The following is a 23,570-nucleotide window of genomic DNA, read 5'->3' as shown; positions in this document are numbered from 1 at the left end:
AGTCCCGGACGAGAGCGATAGGTAGCTGAACTGGCCAAAAGCACGAGTTGTCCTTCAGACCACCAGTAACGTCCTTTAGCAGACAGATGTTTCCCCTCCTCCTGACCTCAGGCACAGGCAGCAGTGTTCAACAATTACACAGAAAATTACACAGTTCACAGAATTACATACATACATACATAAACACACACACACACACAGTACACAAGCCAATAGGGCTGACATTTTATGCATTTTAAGCCTTTCAGACACAGAACCAACGACCGATAATTTGCTTCTGTTTGAATATTTAAACGGCACTTTAGAGATTATAATTTTTAATGTAGTATATGGCGCGATATGCAGTAGATGTCGGTGAAAAAGGGTTTGACATTTGGCAACAGTAGTCACATTACATATGTGCAGGGGAGGCTGAAGCCTTTTCCAAAAGAATTTTAACTAGGTTTCTTCACCCATGCATGTCGTCCTCACACAGGCCTTCCAACGAAGCCTCCAGAGAACTGGATTCTCCATGTTTGGTCTCTCAGTGAAAGATTTTAAGGACTGTGGGGCCTCACGGCATCGAGCAATCAGGGATTCGTTAACTTTCTAAAGGGGACTTGGACACGGTCACCAGGGTGGCATGGGGATCGAACTGGCCAACCTTTGGTTCCTCTCCAAAAGTAACTGAAAAATACCGTATTGTCTGTAAATGAACTGAAAACAGAAAACAACAGAAACTATAGTCAGTCTCAATGAGGTTCCTGCTCAGAATATGTGGTTGGCATTCTCTGAAGTCTTGAGTCACCAACAAGTAATGCAGGGTTAAGGAAATCCTTTGTGACACCTAACAGTGAGAAACTGAAGGTGAATTAAATTTTGAGGGTAAAGTGCTGCTGTAATGTAACATAAATGAGACAAAAGCGCTAAAAACAAAGTGCAATGCTGTTGATGCTCATAGCATCTCGAGGTTTGACGGGTTTTTTTGTTGTTTTTTTTAAAGCAAGCTTCCGAGCAGGACGTCCAGGCCATTCCTCCAATATAATAATGGCTTTCCCATTTCAACTGGAACGCACCTTTAGAGTTTGGTATACCTCGCAGTGACACGCTTCACTAAATAATGGCCAGAAAAGTCTTTTTGAAGAACTTTATAGAGGCAGAATGAAGTTGAACTTTAACTCCTCTTTTCAACATTTTATCCTGGAGACATTTGTGTGAAATTCTCTTCTAATCAGCTTATTCATTCTCCCGTTACGGCCAAAAAATGTATTTGTGCAGTCACTGAGACCTTGCAACCCAAATTTCAAACAGAGATGACTACATGGCTGTCAACGGCACTATCTATGACTTTACTTCAAATATAAGCTGTCATTAAATGTCCCTTGCAGCTCCGGTGGCTGCTTCAGTGGGGCCTCCTTTAAGTACGGAGATGCACACAACTACTGGTCTGACGGTTCGACGAGCCTGAAGTTCTTCTTGACACAATCTTTAATAACCATCAGCTGTCCCATCATCTATTTTATCACCACAGTGTGTATGCCAAAGCAAGCCACTAATAAAAGCCAAGTTTCTGTTTGCTTGTTAAGCTACAATTGCCTCAGTATCAGCTGCCGAGCACCGCCCGTCCCGGACAGGCAGGTTTTAAAAGGGCACTGCTTGTAAATACTTGGTGTTTTATTACGTGTACTTGTGGACATTAAGTGCACAGAAAAAGTTCAAACCTATAAGTGTCCACATCCCACAGAGACAGATATGCCAAAGGACAATTCTTCTTAATAAAAATGATGAATGGCAGTGCATTGCTTTTAAGGTCATCGAGATCTGGCAGTAGCTGCTGGTAAGTTGGCAGGAGACAAATTAGGCCTAGTTTTCCTATTTCTCTGTGTGCCTCCAAGGTATTGAAGAAAAAAACAAACTGTACCCACAGGGAAAGGCAACGGAATCAAAATGCTGAGATAAAAGCCATTAAACCCTCACATGTACATGATGACCTTTTGAAAAACGGTCTATTTCTGAGTGACCATTTTCATTTAAATGGCATGCGATAGTTACTCAAATACCAAGGCTTTTTTGTGTTCAATCACCTCAGGAGTTCAGGTCAGCCATCTTACTAAAACATTCAACCTTTCTCCACTCTCCTGAGTGTCACTGCCCACCTACATTTATTACATAATTAATCCCTTCAACTCCCACACATCAGCCATCTGAATGTGCTCTCCAGGGTCACAGGCAAACATAACATCTAGGTCTGAGCCACTCTTCATGCTCTGTGACAACAGCGGCGGCAGCGGCTGGCGAAAGCCACTGAGGTGCTGCGGTGTGTTTGTCAACCAGTTTGCGGTCGTCTGCTTTCAAAATCAGCATCAGAATTGTAAATGGGACGACTGACGCAGTGCAAAAAGAAGGCAGCAGTCGTACCCACGAGGACAAATGTGTTCAAAAATCATTCCAAAGTGCGACTGTACAACATCTACTTCTCTGTGGCGTTTGTATTTCTCCTCTAACTCTCAGAAGATAAAGCATGCTTGTGCCCCCCACCATGTTTTTTTCTTTTTCCTTGCATAACACTGGCAGAGTTGGGGAAGCGCAGGCCAGACACATGACTTGGGGGGAGAGGGCACTGGTGCATGGCGGTGGTATATGAAACTCTGTCAACTCAGATTAATGTAAGATGAGAGGAGGAGGCAAGCAGCCATGACTACCAGCTCTCTCACTCCCCCTACAGCCCAAAAGACATCAGAGCAGCCAGGAGAGAGAGAGAACAGACAGAAATGAGTGAGGGGAAGATTGCAGATCAAGGGAAGCAGAGGAAATTCATTATATATATTTTTTTGACATTTTTTTCCCCCAAATGCTAGGAATGTTTAAGCAAACAACTGGTTTCTGCTGTAACCAGTTCATATGCCAATATTTATAGTTATTGTATCTCCGTTATCATAGAGACGAGCTTTTGTATCACTATGATTATGATTTGGGAGTATTTTCCACATTTTTATAAAGCAAACAATCGTTGTATCAATTAAGAGTAAAAGTAAAGATATGAGACCAGAATAAACCTCTTGCTGCACTGAGAAAAGTAAAATTCCATCACCTAATCTATACTTTCTGAATTATTTTTGTTGCATTTAACAAAAATGATTGTTTCATGTTAATCTTTTAGGCACCTTTGTAACCCCCCCACCCCACCCCCTAAAAAAAACAAAAAACAAACATTAAGGGCCCTTTTAAAATGATTGGTCCAAATCTGACAGAAACTGATACATTTGTTTCTTTTCCATTTAGTCTGGTTTGGTTTCACAGTGCACAAATTCCAGCAGACCAAATTAAAATGTTAAAAAGAAAAAAATAAACATTTGCTGAGAGACTCAGAGCTGGAAATGTAGTCAGTGAAATATTATTTGATTATGACAGGAGTTTGTGTTAAAGTCCAGCCTAGATGTCTGCCAAACGTCAGACTTCAGAAGTCAGAGAGGATCTCCCTTCGTCACATTGCCTTTGCTCTCCTCTGCCTTGGTTGATGTCCCCCATTTCAGTCTGATCAGGGTCAAACAATGTTCTTTATGCAATCAGACTGGACAAGGGCTCCACGTTTTAATCTCAGCTCATCCATCATTCTTAGAAATTAAAGTTAGACGGGGCTGTTTTATGTGAATGACTGTGTAACCTCATTCATGTCCTATGATGTGGCGGCACTCCATTATTTTAGGGAACAGTTCAATAAACCCAACACACCACACGGAAGACAAATGTCCTCGGGGACACATTTTAGACACACTGAAGCAACAGCCAGGTGGATGTCCAGCCTGCATCATTCTGATGGCCGTCATTCACAAAATGAACCAAAAACTCAAACAGGGAGGCAACTGAATGGAGCTATAAGGAGCACAGAGACAGGTGGTCTGTGGGAGGGCCAAAGGCTCCTGCCAGTCAGAGAGAGGGAGAGATGGAGATGAGGGTATGAAAGATGGAGAAAAAGTGTGGTAGCAATGAATATGAGGACTGAAGGAGGGAGAGGGAGACGGAAAAGGAGCTTGAACAACAGAGGGATTAGAAAAAGCAAGGACAGAGATGGGAGGGAGCAGATGGAGAGAAAAGGTAAGAGTGACGGATCGATGGAGGGAATTAAAACAAGAATTGAGCCGAAAGAGGCACAGATACAAGAGAGAGAAGAGAGCCAAGGATTGACGCTGAGCTGAGAAGCCACGCATAAAAGCAAACAGAAAATCAGAGAAGTGGAAGGCGTGTATTTAAGATGAGCTGATATTGAAATGTGCAGGAAGCAGCGACACCAGAGAGGAAAAAGAGCCGGTCCTCCACTGATCCTCTATATCTCTGCGATGGAAACATACAGTATGATTGCTTTTTTTTGCCGAGCCACTGAAGCCAGCTACAACAAATGGAAATAAATTGTGTATGTGTGTGTGTGTGTGTGTGTGTGTACTGAAAGAGAAAAGAAGAGGAACTTGTTGACACCAGCTCTGCATGAGGTGAGTGACAGGCATGAATATTTAACGCTCTCGCCGTCACCTCGGTGATGGCTATCAGCGCGTCAGTCCTGCTTCTGATCCATTCACAGCTGCTGCCTTATTGGCACAATTAGACAGGGATAAGTCTCTGATTAATTGAACTGGGCTCTCCATTCAATCCTTCCACAGCAGCACTGGTTTCCTATCACCATCACAGTTCGCTCTATTCCTTTGAGTGATAGCAATTCGAATTGGCAACCGTGCACTCGCTCTACAGGAAAGTCGCCACCTGTGTGCTGTGACTGACCGCATCCAGATGCGTTATTTTACTGCCTCGCCAACATCGCTGAACACAGAAATTTGGGCACAGAGTTTACCTCAATACCCAGGGCGCACAGAGCTGAAAAAAAAAGGCAAGCCAGATGGCTTTCAAATAAAAGTAAGCTGAAACACACCAGAGAAGCTACACTGCCACATTCCCAGACACACAGAAGCTCAGATTAATTTAATTGTACTTCATGTGGTCCTGACCTGCAGTATGTATTTGACCGATATCCTGTCTGTCTATGTTGGCGGTTTTAAATCAGTACTGACTGTGTATTTTGTGTGTACAAAAACGTTTGTTGCAAAGCAGAGGTAGAAAAACGGAGGAACAGTACCCTCTCCTGGCCTGAAGAGCAAGATGGGATTTCACTCACATCCAGCAGCAGTCCAGTGTCTCATAATCTATGATTGCTTTATTAAACTTCTGACAAAACAGAGTCAAGTTTGAGGAGGGAGCTTGTGACTGGAGACCGGCTGGTTGAATCCCCCCGGACCGGCAGGATGAATGTGAGAGGGAGATTGCCCTTCCCTCATTACCATCACTGAGGTGCCCTTGAGCAAGGGAGTTTTAAAATCCCAACAGGTTCTTAAATCTATTTGCATCCCACAGTTAATCAAAGAAAATCTTCCCTCTTATCTCAAATAAACACAAGATTTGAAAGTAACGGCTCATCACACACACTACTTGATCTTTTTAAGTTTGTGCCAGAGGGAGGAACCTACCATCATCTCACGAGATCTCAGGAAGCAGCTCAGCTGAACCTGGCGTGGTGCAACAAGCGGCTGGAGTAATGCTTTGCTGTATAAACCGCAAAATCTTAGGGGATATGCGGCCAACATAGCGTGAAATGGCGGTGAGATTTTACTTGTCACTTTTAATATCTGTCAAGAGGAGTTTCATGCACCAGCTAGGCTACGGCTATAATGCCCAAACTGTACTGATGTCATCATCCCAAACAGACCTGATGAGTCCGTGAGCAGAGGTTTACGATTGGATCTCTGAGCAGCTCACACTACCAGATCACCAGGGCGGATGATGATTCCTGACCAGCCTTGAATTTGGAATGCGCCTGCAATTATCTAGGGGCCCAAACTGGACCCCAAATCAAGCCTGAGTATCCTGAAGTTTGTCCCAGCGTGACCCCAACTGCTCCTGTTCAGACTGTGGCGCAAACTGAGGTGAAAACTGTGTGAATGTGATCAGGAGCATCGCTCTCACTGAACCTATCCTGGCTGAACAAAGTTATCTGAAAATGAAGAGGGGAAATTCAGAATCAACACAGGTAAAAAAGAGGAGCTCCCTTCTTCCCAAACACTCAATTTAACAACAGCAAACACAAGTTTTTACTGTGAAGGTCTCCGGCAAAAGAGGTAGAACAGCGGAAAACAGATGGCCTGCCAAATAATTCCCCAGAGAGATGCGTTTTCGTTCAGTTTCATTCATTCCAGCCACTTACACTCACAGGCCACTTCATTAGGTACACCTGGTCAAGGTAATTCACTCTAATACCAAAGCCATGAAGTCTACCTCGACACCACTGAATGTGTGTGTTTGTGCTGCTCTGGTTTAAAAAACAAAACAAAACCTGCCACACATAAATGAATGGCAGCAAAAATATGATAAAGACATAACTGTCTACTTCAGCACCATCACCCCCGTTACCTCGGCATGTATTTAGATTAAAACCTGAGTGACAGTGTCAGTCCAAACTCATGATTATCCTCTTTGCAAAGGCAGAATATATTCGATCAAATTAGATGACACAAGTAATGAAGTGGCCTCTGAGTATCTGTCAGACTTTAAATGGCATTTTGTAATAACTAAACAAGTGCACAATAAGTTAGATTAATATAAAACTGAAAAAAATTGTACCCTGAGGTACTTTAAACCCGCTACTTGTTATATTTTTTAATTAATAAACATCCATCTGAGTGATAGAGATAAACCACAGAGCATATTTACTCTGCCTGTGGACGCTCATATTATCGTGATTGTACAAGTTTCTGCTGATAACGTGCGTCTCCAACTAACAGACTTTCTTATCCTGTCATATCACCTGCTCGTCTGATAAATGAACAGAGAGGACCACGCAGTCTTCTGCCATAAACTCACCATCTATACACAGACTTACAACTTAAGTTATTTAGCGTTTCGTAATTGCAAAAAAATCCCAAAACAAGGTCTATCTTATTACCAGCCTACTGGGCTTTACTGGAGATATAAATGGGCCACAACTGTAGTTTCTAAACAAAAAAAAAACAAATAAATAAATAAAATGAGCAATAAATTCTGCATTTGTCAGGGATGTTTTTTTTTTTTTTTTTTTTTTTTGCTATGGATTAAAACCCATTTGGTGCCCTGGGGTGCACGTATAGCAGTAGGATGGTTATGTGGGATTAAATTTAAGTAAATTATAGAAGCCATTTTCAGGGTGATTAAAGAGCATGTCAGCGAGTGCAACAGTGTGGCTTATTGGTGTGTTTTGAAACATGGCACAGAGCAATTAACAATATCAGAAAGTAGCAACATCGACAAAGGTAATTAGCAACAAGCACTGATGAAACAGATTGAAAAGGCTTAAAAGTCAGCCAGCAGAAGCAGAGATACACCGGGATGGACAAAAAAAAAAAACACCCACAAAGGACGGAACAGAGGAGGTGAAACTCTTGCTCCACTGGGAAAGCGTGCATCAACAATTCTCATTCAACAATAGTAAATAAAACCAATTTCATGTCACTACAGCTGGTTGGTGACATGCAAGAAAGCGGGGGGGGGGGGGGGGGGTTACATGAGGTGATCAAGCAAATGCAAACAAAGAAAAACCATTCAGAATCGCCGACCATCAGAGATATACAGTACATCACTTCAAAGGAACATGCCAACGTTTTCCTCTCCTGAGGCAGGTAAGAGCTAAGTGCAGTGAATGGCAGCTGTGTGGCATCGCTCCATCATATACACCTGTCTCCAAAGCTGTCTGATCCTGATCCGGATCTATCTAAACCAGATGGCACAGAGGAGGAACTGCAGGTTTTGAAAGCTGAGCAAGCTGGATGGAGCTAAGCTACACAGTCCATCCACTACCATTCATTAAGCTAAGCTAACTAGCTGGTGCCTGTGGGTCTCGGCTCTCTTACGCACGTCCATAGGAGAGAAGGTTATTTACCTATTTGTGTGCCTCTATGGAGGATCAAACAAGTGTGTTTCAAAAGCATCTTCAGTCCAAAATGGCAGCAATGCTGTTGCCCCCCCCCCCCCCCCCAAAAAAAAATGGCCACCCCTGTACTCTTAGCAGGCTTCCTCCCTGGGTGGCTGTGACAGACTAAATGCAAGGGGACCATCATTATTTTGATCATTTACACCGGTGTTTACCCTGCTATGACATCTTATCATGGCTGCTGTGAAAATGGTCTATAAAGGTAATTGGATACAGAGTTCTGATACATTCCTAACACTGCAGAGAATGGCAAAAATCAGCAGCTAGATTCCCACAGAGTTAACTACCCTTGAAAGTGAACCCCTAAAAACGAGCTGCAGGCAACAGCAAGCCGGGGAAGCTCAAGGTTCTGGGATAGGATGCATAAATTCTCTCTGACCTCATTTTTTTAACAGATATTAGCTGAATAGTCGGGTCTTTTAAGTAGCACAAAGACTGTTTGAAACTATCCTCTACCAGGCCAGCCTAACATAGATGTAACCTATATTTTACCCAGAGAGACAAGACAAAGTATTTTGTAAAATATTTCTGTGCATATGCAATGGTTGGAAAAGGGGTTTGAGTGAGCATCTTAAAGCTCAATTTAATCCTCTTAACATATATCAATCTTAACCCTTCCCAAACCCTGCACGCACACACACACACACTATATATATATATATATATATATATATATATATATATATATATATATATATAAAAATGATTTCACATCTTAAGACACATGTTTTCCTCAAGAAATCAACACCCCTGTCTGCTGGATGTGAAATGGGGCAACATGTTTGCCATCTTTACAGATAATTTGTCAATATTACATTTACAGTTTTGCTGTGCTCCCTTTAATTATTCTTACAAAAATGGAACCAGATCCAAAACAAAATAAGCTATCAGAACCCAGTGCTGGTTATAGTAGCATCATATGACTCGTTTCATAAATTACATGCCAATCAAAGTATTTCCATTACATCTCTTTTCACTATAATTTACAGAAGCAAGTAGGAAATGAGAGAAAACCTGCCGGCAGCAGGGAAGCCAATGCACTATCAGTGTGAAGCCTGCAGTGACATGGTGTAAAGTGGGAAGGCTTTATTTTAATTTACACCACACTGCGTGAAGGGAGACTTTAAAGTATAGTTTTGTCACATGTATTCTCTGTTTAACCTTGTTTTGTCTTTGTTTTTTTATTGTTTTCCCAGGTAAACTCAGAGGCCGTGTACATTTTTAACATCACCATCTGTCTCCATCAATAAAAGTGTGAACTCATGTTTTCTTCTTTTTCACCACAAAAGTGTGAAAGCTACCAGCTCACAATCACGTGAGAGCCAGTACTGAGGGTGGGTTTACTCATCTGGCATCCCCTCTGTGCAAAGTCAATCAATCAGTGAATCCCTGGTGAGTGGAGTACAATACCTCCTCCTGGTCCAACATGTAGATCTGATTTCCGGCGCTCACACGGAGATGGGGGTTCCAGTGGTCGTGGGGTGGGCGATCGGGTGAGGGGCGGTCGTAGATGGAGCGCTCGTGCGAGGGACGGTCGTAGGAGGGACGGTCGTAGGAGGGACGGTCGTAGGAGGGACGGTCATAGGAGGGACGGTCGAAGGAGGGACGTTCGTGAGCAGGGTGGTCGTAGGAGGGAGTGTGGAAGGAGTGGGCGTGGGAGCGATGATGGTGATGATGATAGGAGGGGGGGGCGGCAAACCTTGCATCTGGAGAGCGGAGAAGGGTTGAGAGAGAGGGAGGGAAGAGAAGAACGGTTAGGAACATCAGTAGGAGGGATGTAAGGCTGCGACACATGTCGGTGCTCATAACATCAGTGTCAGGTGTTGTTAGTGTGCTCGGTAGGTGGGCTTGTAGGTGGCCGGTGCAGTTTCAGTACGGCACAGGTTTGTTTGTCTCCTGCCCACGTGAGGATGCACATGCACATCCCTGACATTCCCGCCAGTGACACACAGGCGGCTAAAATGTGGCAATAAACACATGCAAAGGCAGAGAAGGCAACTACAAGCTAATAAACATGTAAACGTGCAGGATTTTAAAGAATGTTTTAAAAAGCTTCATTAAAAAAAAAAATTATCGGGAAGAAAATAAATGGCACACTTCCAGAATAAGAAACAAACACAATATGTTTTAGTGAGTAACTCTTAATGTAAACATAACTTGTGTTTGTTTACAACTCCTCAAGGGCGCTGATGAGAATACGCAGGCCAATGAGAACCTCGTACCTGATGGTGTTGAGTAATAGCTTCTAGACAGAGTACTTGTCAAGCCAGAGAAACACAATGAAAGGCCTTATAGATGCAGAATGAAACCTAAACAAAGAACTGAATACTGAGTTTGATGAAAACGTCGATACCGTTCTCTCATTCGCTTGAGCTCAGGCCAGGAAAGTGTTAGCTTAGCTTAGCACAAACACTGGCAGCATAGGAAAAGGAAATAGGCAGGGCCACTGTGCCACTCTTAGGTCAAACAGTTGAACACATAAGCAAAGCTCTGTGTGGACACTCTGTGTTAATTGAACCAAATCCCCTGAGATGAGATACCAACGGTTTTTAGGAAGCAAAAGAAAATTAGTAAAATCCCAATAAAATAATGAACAATGATGCAAATAGTTCCGGAATCCATAAAATAGTTGTTCCATGTACCATACATAGGGCCCGGATGTGAAGAGGGTAATGACACTAATCATCTTCAATACTTTAATCAAAAATCATTTGTCTTCCAAAACAGCAGCACCAACTAAATGCCCAAAAAATCCCACGTTGAAACGCTTTTACTGAGTAAAGGGGATGTTTCCGTTTCCTTCACACAAAATCCCCATCACATTTGAGGTTCATTCAAAAGGTGCTTGATTGATAGTGACAGTGCAAACACACTGTTCAGATTGTCTCTATCACTTCTCCTTTTATGGCTGAAATGATAATTGTGGAACTGAAGCAAACCGAGGTCTTGCTTATCGCCGAAATCTAATCAGTTGTTGGGTGGCTGGAGGCAGCCATGTCCTCCAGATTCAACATAAATCCGTTCTGAAGTTCCCGAGATATCCTGCTGACAGACAGACAGAAATACTAAGCTATAAGCAATAATCTCCTCAGCAGGTGTACAAATTATCTTTGACGTTAACCCTTATTCCAAGGTTCATTTATGAAAATGTGGAGGAAAATTAAAATAATATCCAAGGGCTCCTTTCCTCAGATAATTAAAGAAATCGATCACACAGTATTGGAAACATTAAAATGGATTTTTCCCAGGTAGCCGTTTGACATTGTCTCAAGTGAAAAATGTGTGACCGAGGACTTTTGGTAAATGAGCCTCTTTGTCTTTCTTCTCTGTTGTCTAAGTTCTTGGCTGTACTGCAGGGTTTTAACGAATGTCTTAACAAAAAGCACAGAGGGGCACTATCGCTGCTTTACTGCATACAGTCTAAAGTTTTTATCTGTTTCCTATCACATGAAGTCAATATTTACTATTTTGGGCAAACATTGTTCAATGGCATACAATACTATATACTACAAAATAAAGTGCACTGTAAAGATTTCTAAAGGGCACTGCAAAGATGCTAAAGGGCATCTAAAGGGCTCCTCCTGAGGCATCTTTTGCTCTACTATTGATCTCACATTTTTGTCTTCCTCCTCCTACGAAGATTGATCATCTACATTAAACCTTCAGACGTATTCATTTCTTTTCCGTGAAACCAAAGGCAACAGCGGCATCTCTTGCATGCGTGATATTACACCCTTGATCATTTCATAGTGTTCAGCCAGCGACACAAAGGCAAACATTTTCAGGTAGTTCTCACTTGATCTCACATGATGCTGAAATTCAAAGACTTCTGTGAGACGCCGACCGGTGGAAAGTTGCTGGGAACAAGTTGGTCACGGTACGTTATCTTCAAAGGAGAAAAAAGGTTGACTTTACTCTTGATTTAATCTTACGAAAAATATCTACCAAACACAGGAAGGACCACCACTCCAGCTGAAACAACACATCATCCACAGCCCGCCACCAGACAGTGAAATCAGCTAACTGGACCTGCAACCACGAGCTGTGACCCTGTTGGCTCAGTGGCTGAAGGAATATTTAAGGTGATTTTTTTTTTACAGCCAATCTAGGAGCAAACATGCTGAGGAAGGCACGCAGGTTGAGACTGTCCACGCAGGAAAATAACTGGATCCGTCATAAATGCAAGCAGCTGAAAATCACCTAAATTTACTTGTAAGTGACAGATGCTTCATGACGGCAGATCGGCAATTATTTCCCATTTCCAGGCTCTGACTGTTTTAGACAAAACACCAGACGCTTTAACAGGTGACCACTGTTCAATTCCTACATAACCACAAAGTCACTACTGTTTTCATGTCAACTTGTTTGACACAACTGTGGGTAAGGACTGCTTTCAAAAACCTGATCACTGCCTGCCGTACCAAAACATAGGAGCCTGTGTGTTGTGTTTTCACGTCTGAATCCAACCAAACCGCAGCGCCGACACATCACAAAACGTTTGTTATGTACTAAAAAGACATTTGCTTCTAGGAAAAGGGTGTCAGGGTCACACTAGAGGTTCACATCTCCCGGTGGCTCATGTTCCTTCCACCCAGGAGGAACCAAATTCACATCTGCAGGCTGTATTTCGCAGCCAGAGCACGCACGCGCGCGCGCACACACACACACACACACACACACACACACACACACACACACACACACACACACACACACACACACACACACACACACACACACACACACACACACACACACACACACACACACACACCTTCTCTAATAACAGTGGATGTAAGCCATATTCTGTTTGACACAATGACAGTGACTCCTGACCTTTTACTCCATATTTTTTCAACACACAAGTATTTGACAAAGGAAATAGACCAGCTAGGTGATAGATTGAAGCCCTGAACTCTGTCCTCTGGAAAGTACGCCCGAATCAGTCACCTGTGGTACAATGTGCGACACTCCAGCATGTCACAGCTGATTATCTTACTGCACCAACACTCCTGTGAGTCTCCCCCTCTCTTGATGCCTGACAGTTGTTGGCCACAGTGCTTCTCTGACACCAGCCAGAGCAGAAAGGCACAACAGCCAATCATTTAATTGTGGTAAAATAACAACTCAGTTGATCCTTCAGGTTCCTTTTTGAATTATGAATCAAGCTGCTGAAATATAGATGAGCCCCTCAACAACAGCTAATTAATATGGACAATTGAAGGACTGGGAAGGATAATGGTGAAGTGTAATAACCCTTCTTGGTCACGAACCCAACAAAGGTCGCATCTTCTTTAAGGTCAGTTCAATGTTACGGAATAAAATCTCAACCCTTTCTGAAGCGGGGACGATCAGTCAAAGCACATGGCAATTAATATATTTGTGTGGACAGGAAGTCCAGGCAAAGAACATGAACCACCATGATTGCATGACAGGGTCGGGTGAGGTTTTTGTTTCTGCATAATTTTGAAAAATGCCAGCCGCATGACAAGAATAAATAAGGGAGAGGCATGGGTGAAAAGTACAGTGTCACACTGAATTATGTACACCATCAAATGAGATCATACATTGAGGAGATGTTTGCCAGCTCGCCGATAGTTTTGTATTTTGTTTGACAATTAAAAGCACCGAGAGATATCAAGCTTACAGACAAAAAAAAAAAAATTCTGGAATTATGTTTTATATATCATTTTGTGTGCAATATTGACAAGATTCTGACTGGAATGGATGCGTCATGAATACACTTCTACAACCATGGATTAACAGCTTAAAAGTATTCTGAGGCTTGCTTTATTAATGCGCTCCGAGCTGTTATGTTGCACAGTGGGTTGTTTGGAAATTTTAAATGGAAAAAAATTTGGTGCATAGAAAACTGTAAGATGTTGTGAATTGCATCAACCAAACTCTGCGTTGTAAGTGAACACCGTCTCCTACGGCAAAGTTTGGTGTTTGCTGGATCCAGACACCAAACCAATCTCCTCCCCAATGCAGATTTTATTGTGCTATACCAACAGAAACTCCTCGTGACACCGGTGAACCAGGCAACTTGTGCTCACCATGAAAAGGAATACAAGGAGAAATTAACATGCAACCTCTCAAAGATGTTTGTGGTGCCGGTGGTGGATCCCCACATGTACAGGAACCCACGTTAATAAAAAGGTAAGTCGTTCCAGGGAGACTTTCCTCTGCTTTATTCACCAACGTGTTGGAATGTTGGAACTTCGGCTCTGTTTACTGAACTGTCTCACATTCTCACTCGTTCTGAGCTGAACCACCCAGACACCTAGCAGAGCTGCCTCCACTCCAACGTCCCACCCAGAGCTGTAGTGGGTAGACTAGGAAATGTCTACAGCAGCGTTAGAGAACAACTCAAAACAAGACCGATAAACGTCAGAGTTAAGGCGATGCTCCTGTGTGGGCCTTGGACTCAACATGTGCGGTCGGCGCTCATATTCATAACCACGCTGTGACCCAACATTTTTGGGAAGGACAATAAGCTGACGGGACTGTTGCCGGGTGTTTTGTGCGTATTTTTGGCTGCTGCTGCGAATTCAATCTTGTGGTTTGGAACAAATCAGTTTTTGTTCAGAATGATCCAAAGGGCTCAAAATAAAGCCTGTTTGTTGTAAGTACCAAACAGGTATGTCATGTCATTTCACATACTTTCTGTTAAGCAACAGATGACGGCTGCATAATTAATTAAAACTAATGGTAAATCGCAATAGACCTACTGCAATTTTTCAAATTGCGAGAAGATCCAATATTTGCTAACTGTGAGCAAAAATACCATTCTAAATCAAACAAACACCATAATTAACCATAATCTTTAAGGGTTTTTCAATGAAAATGAGCAAAATAATAAAAGAATTCCCATTACTTCGGATATTGCAAATCATATTGAAATATCAGTCAATAAATGCAATCAACCCGACTGCAAATATTGTGATGTGTTGCCGTTGACTGTTTCTACACATTCTTCTTCATTGTAGATCTGTGATAGATGCTGAATGTTAATCGCTGGTGATCATCATCAAGGTTTACAGAAACACATCATTCAGTGGAATGATTTCTCTTTCACCACCAATAAGCCGGTGAATCCAAACTTTACAACTGTGCAGAGCAAAGTCATGATGCTAAAATATTCACCGGGGGATGGCAGCGTGAGTCATCCGCAGCCCAATCTTTGCTACTCTACTGTAGGCCCATCTCTCCACCCCCGAGGCTGCCTATTAAGGGCCTGTGAAGCGCAGTGGACAGAATTTCAATGAGCAGACTCATTCTTCTGTCTGTCCGTTCATACGTACAAGGTGCACAGGCGTGGCTCTCCGTTGCATGAATACACTGTAATGCACGAGCAGAAATGCTGAGATGCAGCTTTTCTTCGCTCATCTTGCTCTATCTCACTCTATCTCACTCCGTCTTTCACGCACTCTCTATTTTCCTCGCTCTGCTTTTGTTCCTCTCTCTCCTTCCCTCTCTGTGGGCTCTTTTCTATTTTCTGCCATCCTTAGCAGTTTACAAAGAAGAGTGCCATGCACCAATCGGATGACTGGTCAGCCTTAGTCAACGTTGTCATTACTGGGACCCGACAGGCCTAATGTTGATTTATACACATAGCTGAGCTCCAAAACACAGCTAAAAATAAAGCTTGCAATATCCTCAAGCCACTCGGGGCAGATAATGTACTCCTGCAAGCATGGTGAACCACAGCATCTTACTTTCTAGGCAAGAGAGCAACACGCGGTGCACGTGACCTCAGGTGCACCAGTATCTCATATTTCTGCCTCTCATGCATCACTGGAAAATATACAGATAGAATACGGATGCCAGGAATGGAAATACGGATGTTATAATAGATGCAGCGCTGCACTTTGACAAGCTGTGAGTCAGAGGGGTGCATATGTGCAGTACAGTAGTTGTCAGTGCTGAGTCAAGGGGGATGTCAAGTGTCAGCAGTGAGGTCACAGAGGCCAAGAAGAGCGAATCTTCTCGCTGAACAAGCACACTGGTCAAGACATCAGCTTCTTTTATACGCTGCGAGGGACAAACTCATTTATTTGCACGGTGGCAGGAGATTGAGCTGGTCATTCGAGCAGGCCCCACGATACCACACCTCTTCATCACGATATATTACAATACTACATGATATAGTGCATCTTGTGATACTTGGCTATCCGTGGGAGGTTGATAAGTTTATTGATCAACTCTGCCTATTCAGTGATTACCTCACATGGTGCTGAGACATCTGGCTTTCAAGACTCATTTCCAAGCTGGTGGAATTCAAAGTGCCTCCAATCTCACCGCCATCTCCTCCTCAAATAGCTCAAAGATGACGGTATTGTAAAACGTAAATCAACCGGCGTCCGACAGCTCTATTACAGCATTTTGCATCATGACACCCTACCTCTGCACCACACATTCATGTCGGTTTTAATTAGGAATCTCTATTGTAAAAATGCGACTTTATTTGTGCCAATTACGGGCCACTATCACTCAAAGGGCCTGGTGGAGCTGTCAGTCTTGAGGAGGAGATAAGCAGTATCGGTGCTGCTGCAGACAGCTACAGCTGATTACTTAATGTCATTTTAATGATCACATAAAAAAGGAGAGTTCTTGTAATGAAGGTATAATGCAGACTTTGACACAGCCATTTGATGCTTAAACACCTGTTTCTACCGTCGTTGCTTAAATATCTGGATTCACGGTTTGAATTCCTTCTAACTGCAACTGTTAATCTGGTGGTTCAGAGTTCGACCAATCAAAAAAAAAAACATTTTTTTTAAATGAAAAATTGATCGAAGGAGGTGGTGCAGTGGTTAGTACTGTCACCTCACAGCAAGAAGGTTCTGGGTTCAAGTCCCGGCTCCATCAAGGGGTCTTTCTGTGTGAGTCTGCATGTTCTCCCTGTTCCTGCGTGGGTTCTCTCCGGTACTCCAGCTTCCTCTCGCCGTCCAAAGACATCAAGAGGGGACGAGGCTGATTGATACTCTAAATTGACCGTAGGTGTGAATGGTTGTCTGTCTCTATGTGATGGCCCTGTGATGGACTGGCGACCTGTCCAGGGTGAACCCCGCCTCTCACCTGAAAGCCGCTGGGATAGGCTCCAGCCCCTCCCCCAGGACCCTTAACAGGATAAGCGGAAGAAAATGGATGGATGGAACAATTGATCAAGTGTGGTAACTCATAGTGAGGAAGCTGGAGAGACATATCACTCCGCAGCTCTGCTACTTCTTTCGATTCATTGCTTTAATTTTACAGTTTGAAAAGCCTGCTCTCAACCCTCCTTCAGTGGGTGGCAGAAAAAAACTCAAATAAGCAGTTGGTACGGCACCAGGCCTCCACCAAGAGGCAGGCAGCATCGACAAAGTTAGCAACCACAATTGGTGGAGCCAAATCTAGAACCAAAGGAGTGGTGAATGATGGACTAACATTCGCCAGGTAGAGAAACAGGACTAAGAAGAAAAGGTCTATCAAATGTGTAATGATTAACTGACACCCAGTATGTTGGCTACAGTTTGGTAATGGCATGTAGGTAAAAATCTGCATTTTCTTTACATAGACAGCTTTAGTCTCCAAGTGTCTGTATGATGTCACGTCCCCACAGTGGAGGTAAAATGGCATTTTTGGAGCGGGAGGGTCTTTGGCATGGTGTTAGGACACAGGTTTGGTGTGGATTTGGGACACTGGTGAAAACAAGTACATTTGGAGGCCTGTCCTCTGGACATTACTGCAGTTTTGCACCAATAAAGGATACCACTGCTGCTACTACTACACAGGATACTAATGAAATATATCGCATATTGTGAATGTACCTGCCTCACTTAAACATTTAGTTCACTAGCACTTGAGATATAACCACACCAACAAGGAGGACTGACTACACTCATCAGCCACCACTACAATGTAAGGGGAAAAAAAGTCCAGATTGATGTGTATGTGTGTGTGTGTGTGTGTGTGTGTGTATGTGTGTTTGGAGTTGCAACCATCTCGTAAAAAAAAAAAAAAAACTCCTCCGATAAAGTCGACCTACTGTGTGAATCCAGGCAACGTGATTCCTCTCCAAATTCACATAAATCCAGTCATGAGGAAGGCATGTTAGATGAGAGGGGGAGAGAACTGGGTTGACAGTACGTGTGTATTGATGCACATATGTGTATGTGTGTGAGCAGAGAGACAAAGTGGGAGAGATGGAGGGAGAGGGAGAGAGAGAGAGAGAGAGAGAGAGAGAGAGAGAGTATTCTCACCTATCAGATCATTCACCCAGCCCTCGCGCAGCGCCTCCCGGGTTCCCCATTGCTCACCCAAAGCGTCCACACGGCGTCACTGTTGCTGCACTGCTAGCGCCTTGAATCCGCCCCCAACTCCACCACACAGGAAACAAGGTTACTGCCCAAGAGATGTCACTTCCGAAACACCCACTCCCGCTCGCTTGCTCGCGCTCGCTCCCTCACGCCCCCAGCCTATTGCCATGACAACCGAGAAAAGAATAGAATATAAGTGAGTGTTAAAGAGACAGAGGGATCAGAGAAACAGGGAAAAAGAGGGATGAGGAGAGGGAGCAGAGGAACAGAGGGACAGAGAGGGAAAAAATGGGAATAGTAAAGTGGAGGAGAGAAGGAAAATGAACAGAGAGAGAGGGGTGAATGAGTGGGCGGGGAAAGGATGGATGACAGAGGGGAGGATGAGAGATTGAGAAAGGATGCATGTGGTGGGATGTGATCGGGGGGGAAAGGGAGGAGGACAGAGAGGTGCAGATGCTGTGGATGCCGTGAAGAAGAGGAGAGAGAAATGAAGTGATGAGAGATAGAGAGAGGGAAAGAGGGAAGGAAGGGAGGAAGGAGGGAGGACACTTTTTTTGGGAATAGGGAGCCCACATCTTGTTCCCATAGCAACACAGCCATCCATGAAATACTGACTTGTACCTCCCTCTCACTCTCTTACTCTGTTTCTGTCTCTCTATCCCTCCTCCTCTCCCTTTCTCTTTCCATTCTTAACTATATATACACGCGCACGCACGCACACACACACACACACACACACACACACACACACACACACACACACACACACACACACACACACACAGTGAGTGTAAGTTGGCACTGAGCATGTATGCAGTAATCCAAGCTCTGAAACACTGTCAAACATGTCAAAAGGTACCAAATATACCATCAATGTAAGGCTTCGCAGGCACAAATCTGCTGGGAAACACACAGGAGTCACATTTGGTTCAGGTTCTGATGTTTGGTACAATTCAGGTGTCATACGGAAGTAGTGACTGACTCCTGTCCACTCCAGGCAGCTCGGCTGTGTGGGCCTTCATCGTGAATTAGTTCGTGATGTGTCATCCAAATGAGTAAAGGTACCACATGGAGCCAGACTCACACAGCTGGGGAGATTCATCATCATTTAGACTCTGCACCATCAGAAACATACAGACTTTTTGTCAGATTTATGAAGCAGCACTCAGTCATTATGTAATAGTTCACACGTACATGAGACTGATGCTGACTCCTATAAATGGCGGCTAACACACCTCCGGTTAGTGCATTAGAATTCGCTTTTGCTGTTTTCCGTTTGACTCGGCGATGAAAAGGACAGTGAAGAAGAAAAAGGAAAAAAAACGAGTGCGAAATTGAAACAACGGTCAGAGAAGAGATATTTTTGTACCACAAATAAAATGAAATAGGTACAATGGCAAGTGAGTGACTGCAGCCATCAGTTCCGTTTGTTCTGAGCTCTTGACAGTGGAAGAAATAATCAAGGAAGATGTGACATCAGGCTAAGTAGCGCATCGGCGCGCACAACTCAAGTGCACTCGCCACAGGTGGGGGAGAGGGAACCTCGCAGCTCTCCAGTATAGAGGAGAGCGCCGCTTCCTTTCTTGAGTAACAGTGCAATGTTGCCATCATCACGCACCACTCACACACTCACAATCACTATTACTGATCACACAGGTCACGCCATCAGTATTGCGTCTAACACAGTTCAACAAACCAGACCTGATGGATGAATACGACTGTAGCTTATTATGCACCCGCTGTGAAATGAGATATAAATAACACATTTATTGACATAACATGGTAACAATCATGACGTTGCGTTTATTCCCTTTTTAAAACTTTCTTTTTGGCCACTTTTCCATCAGACTGCTGCTGCTGCTGCTGGTCTTTGGCCTCCATAGCAGATAGATAGATTACTTTATTCATCCCCGAAGAATCCCCGGGAAATTAGGACATTAGTAAGAAATTAGACATTAGTAGAGGTATAGTATGCATTCTTCAATTTCAGTAAAAAAAAAAAAGAAAAAAAAAAAAGAGAACGCACTAGCATATTTTTGCATACACCGTATTCATGCAACTGGTTTCCGAAACCGTGACGGCATGCATCTGCATACATGATCAACTTCTGTGTTGAGAAAACAATTGATATGTTAAATGACTGAATATTGATACACACACACACACACACACACACACACACACACACATCACTACAACTGGGGGATGGGACAACATTCTTCTAAAAAGACATTCCCTCATTTCATGTTGTGATGGTGGAGAGCGCTGCGTAACACTTCCCATAGGTGTTCAAATGGCTTGAGATCTGATGGCTGCCAAGGCCACAGCATATGATTCACATCATTATCATACTCATCAAAGAGACCCCTCTGCTCCACTATTGAATCATCTACGTTCATTATATTTCTACACTAATTTATTCAGCATTTTTCTTTAATTTGTCACTCGTCTGTATGCCCCCGCTGCAGCTCAGTGAGACAACTGTCCAGGAAAGATTCATCGCCAGTACGGACAGCAGCTAATAACACTTTCTCATCACGGGGCACGTGCGTATTTCAATATGAGTGTTAAAGATGATCCCTTAACAGTAATAATGGTGCAGCAGGTGCAGACATATACTGTACGTGTCAGCGCCGTACACGAATTCAGAGACAAAAACCAAAATGCATTATGTCCAAGGCAGGAGCGGGAATCGCTGTGGCCACCTTCCAGCCATGAATCCCAATGAAGTCCAACTTTCTGCACTAACTCCTGGCAGCCTCTTCTCAAACGCCCCCTCCCCTTTACCATCTATCTCATCCCCCCTCCTCCTGCCCATCTGCTTCTCAACCCCCACCCCTTCATTCTCTGGCTCGATCTCCCGCTTCTCCTTCTTCTTCTTCCTAGATGTGGCCTTCGAGTTCTCATCTTTCCTACCTGCCCCCCTTTTATCTCTACCTCGGTGCCTCCCTTTAGTACTCCACACTGTCACTCTTCAGTCCTTTCATCCTCAATATTCCTCTGTCTGGGATGGTATAAAAAAACTAAATCACTACAATCACTTTTTTTTTTTTTTTTTTTAATCATTCACCTCTCTCCTGGTCCCTGTCACTCCTCTATCTTCTCACACTCACACACGTTTTTCTATTTCTGTTTCCAGATCTCTGATGTTTTCTGCGTCTCATCAAGTGTAAATTCAGAATCATCCACCTTTCTCTCTCTCAGCCAGATCCTTCTTTTCCTTGCAACTGGTCTTTACCTTCCTTCCTCCTCTTTAACTCCACCACAAATGAAATTCCTGTTCAAATATGCACCCAAATTTAATTTGGCTTTAATTATGGCAAACACAAGTAGGCACACATGTAAGGACTAACAGATTGCTAATAATATCTGCTTAATAAATATAAATGGCTCCATGTGTTCAGCTTTAGTGTTTGGTACAAAAAGCCTCAAGGGGCTGGTGGAATAAATGATGTGTACACATGAAAACCATGAGCTCGCCTTTTCCCATTCAGAAACTGGTATCTGTAGGATGTCAACTTTACTTATAAAGCGCATTCAAAACAAAAGGTTTGAACTCACTATGCTTACAGCGCGACTGGAGGGCGGAGCAGAGCCGGGAGCCAATTCCCCCCCTACATTCAGAGTGGCGTTCAACGCTTCAACAACCTCTTCTTGAATTCAACAACTTCTTCTTCCTCCTCTTCAAGACGTAGCTTGAACGTAACTTCCTTGGAGCTTTCAAATGAAACTTTATTGATAACAGTCAAGAGCCAGAACGGTCAGTGGGACTCAGATCAATCGCAGCGTGGGAACCGGTTCGCACGTTGTGGGTCCATAAACCACACAGCTTTGGCTTCACATGACAAACGACGTACTCATTGTGTGATCTGGAATCAAACACTTCTAAAGTTATTCAGTGTAAACCCCAATTTAGAGAGAATAAGAAGGCAATGTAATAAGAAGAGTGACAATCGCAACACGCTCAAAGACACTACACATAGGATGAAAAAGTAGTTCATAGGAGCAGTGAACAATGTGCATTCTTCCATGCACTTTTTTGTTTGTTTGTTTGTTTTTTGGAATTCAACCTGAAATATATGGTGAAGTCATAAGTGTGCGCATAAGCAAGTGACAAATAAGGCGAGAAAGAATCCGAGAAAAACACAGGGCAGCTATCGAGATGCTGTGGACTTTATCGATCCCACGCGGGAAATTATCTGATTGAAACGATATGACAGACACGAGCTACTCTACGTGAAATACACCACTCACAAACTGAACCGCAAAACATGATCTGCTCGTTCTTTTTTTTATCAGGCACCTTATTATTTTTGATGGTAATTGTGTTTGCTATAAATAGCTGCAGCCGTTGTGTGAACCGCTGCACTGTTTTTGTTTAGCGTTTGTAGTGCGACCAGTTTTTTTTTTTTTTTCTTCTTCTTTACCTCTGCCAGGGTGATTTGCGCTGAACTAACACAGTTGATACTTTCCTTTTAACCATTAAGTTGTTTTTGTTCTTTCTTTTTTCCGGAGCTGAAACAAAACGCCCCCCCCCCCCCATATGAGCATCACATTATCACATTAGGTGAAACTGCGCTTCGTCTTTGCTCTTGTTTTCATTACCATGAGGAATAACTTGCAAATAGTGTTTTGTTTTGTTTTTTCATATGCAAATGATTAATTAAGGGAGCACGGGCATCCAGTCATGGCTAAAGACAGACGAGGAAATTGTGCTTGAGAGGGTGACTGCATGTACATGCCGCTTCATCAGCCTGATCAAAAGAGCTTATGTGCACATTTCTACCTTTGTCTGTATACATTTTAGGCATCAGGTCAACTATGTTACATTTATTCATTAACTTGCGCTGAACAGTTGAGGAATTCGTGACCATACCGGCGTATAGGGAAAAGGCATTCAAATATCACGGTTGAAATCAATAAGACTTCCATGTCTTGCTCTCTTCTATATTTCAACGCGGAGACTAAAGCGTGTGGGTCACAGTCGGAATCAAGTTGCAAATAAATACAGAGATGAATGGCAGGAACAGCTTGGGGCCATTCAGGCTTTGGCCGGTAGCAAAGTTGGGTTTGCCTGTTTTAGCTGTACAGTGGCCTTCTCTCACCATCTCCCTCTCTACAGCTCTCAGTCTCCCACTCGCTTACACTCACTCCCACAACTCTCTCTGCCTCTTTATTTCGCTTGCACGGTCTCCCTGCATCCTCTGTTTGCATTTCTCTTTCACTCATCCAGTGCCTTTTAACTCGCTCATCCACCATCAAAATGTCAAGCAAATCTTTTTTCT

At 43.3% G+C, this 23,570-nt stretch overlaps 1 protein-coding gene across 3 annotated transcripts in view; it reads right to left on the bottom strand.

Annotated features, from left to right (window-relative positions):
* syngap1b (synaptic Ras GTPase activating protein 1b) overlaps positions 1–23,570 on the bottom strand; it is a 142,783-nt gene that overhangs the window by 93,519 nt on the left and 25,694 nt on the right. For all 3 annotated transcript variants that reach the window (XM_086217831.1, XM_086217832.1, XM_086217833.1), the window contains exon 3: positions 9,395–9,690. In XM_086217831.1, coding sequence (XP_086073957.1) covers positions 9,395–9,690 — 296 coding nt within the window. The remainder of the gene's footprint in view (positions 1–9,394; positions 9,691–23,570) is intronic.

The sequence above is a fragment of the Aulostomus chinensis genome, chromosome 11 (assembly GCF_037954235.1).
Source record: "Aulostomus chinensis isolate RoL2024-O1b breed Wild chromosome 11, RoL_Achi_v1.0, whole genome shotgun sequence".
Lineage (NCBI taxonomy): Eukaryota > Metazoa > Chordata > Actinopteri > Syngnathiformes > Aulostomidae > Aulostomus > Aulostomus chinensis.
The sequence above is the reverse complement of the archived record's forward strand: the minus strand, read 5'-3'. Positions and strand labels throughout refer to the sequence as shown.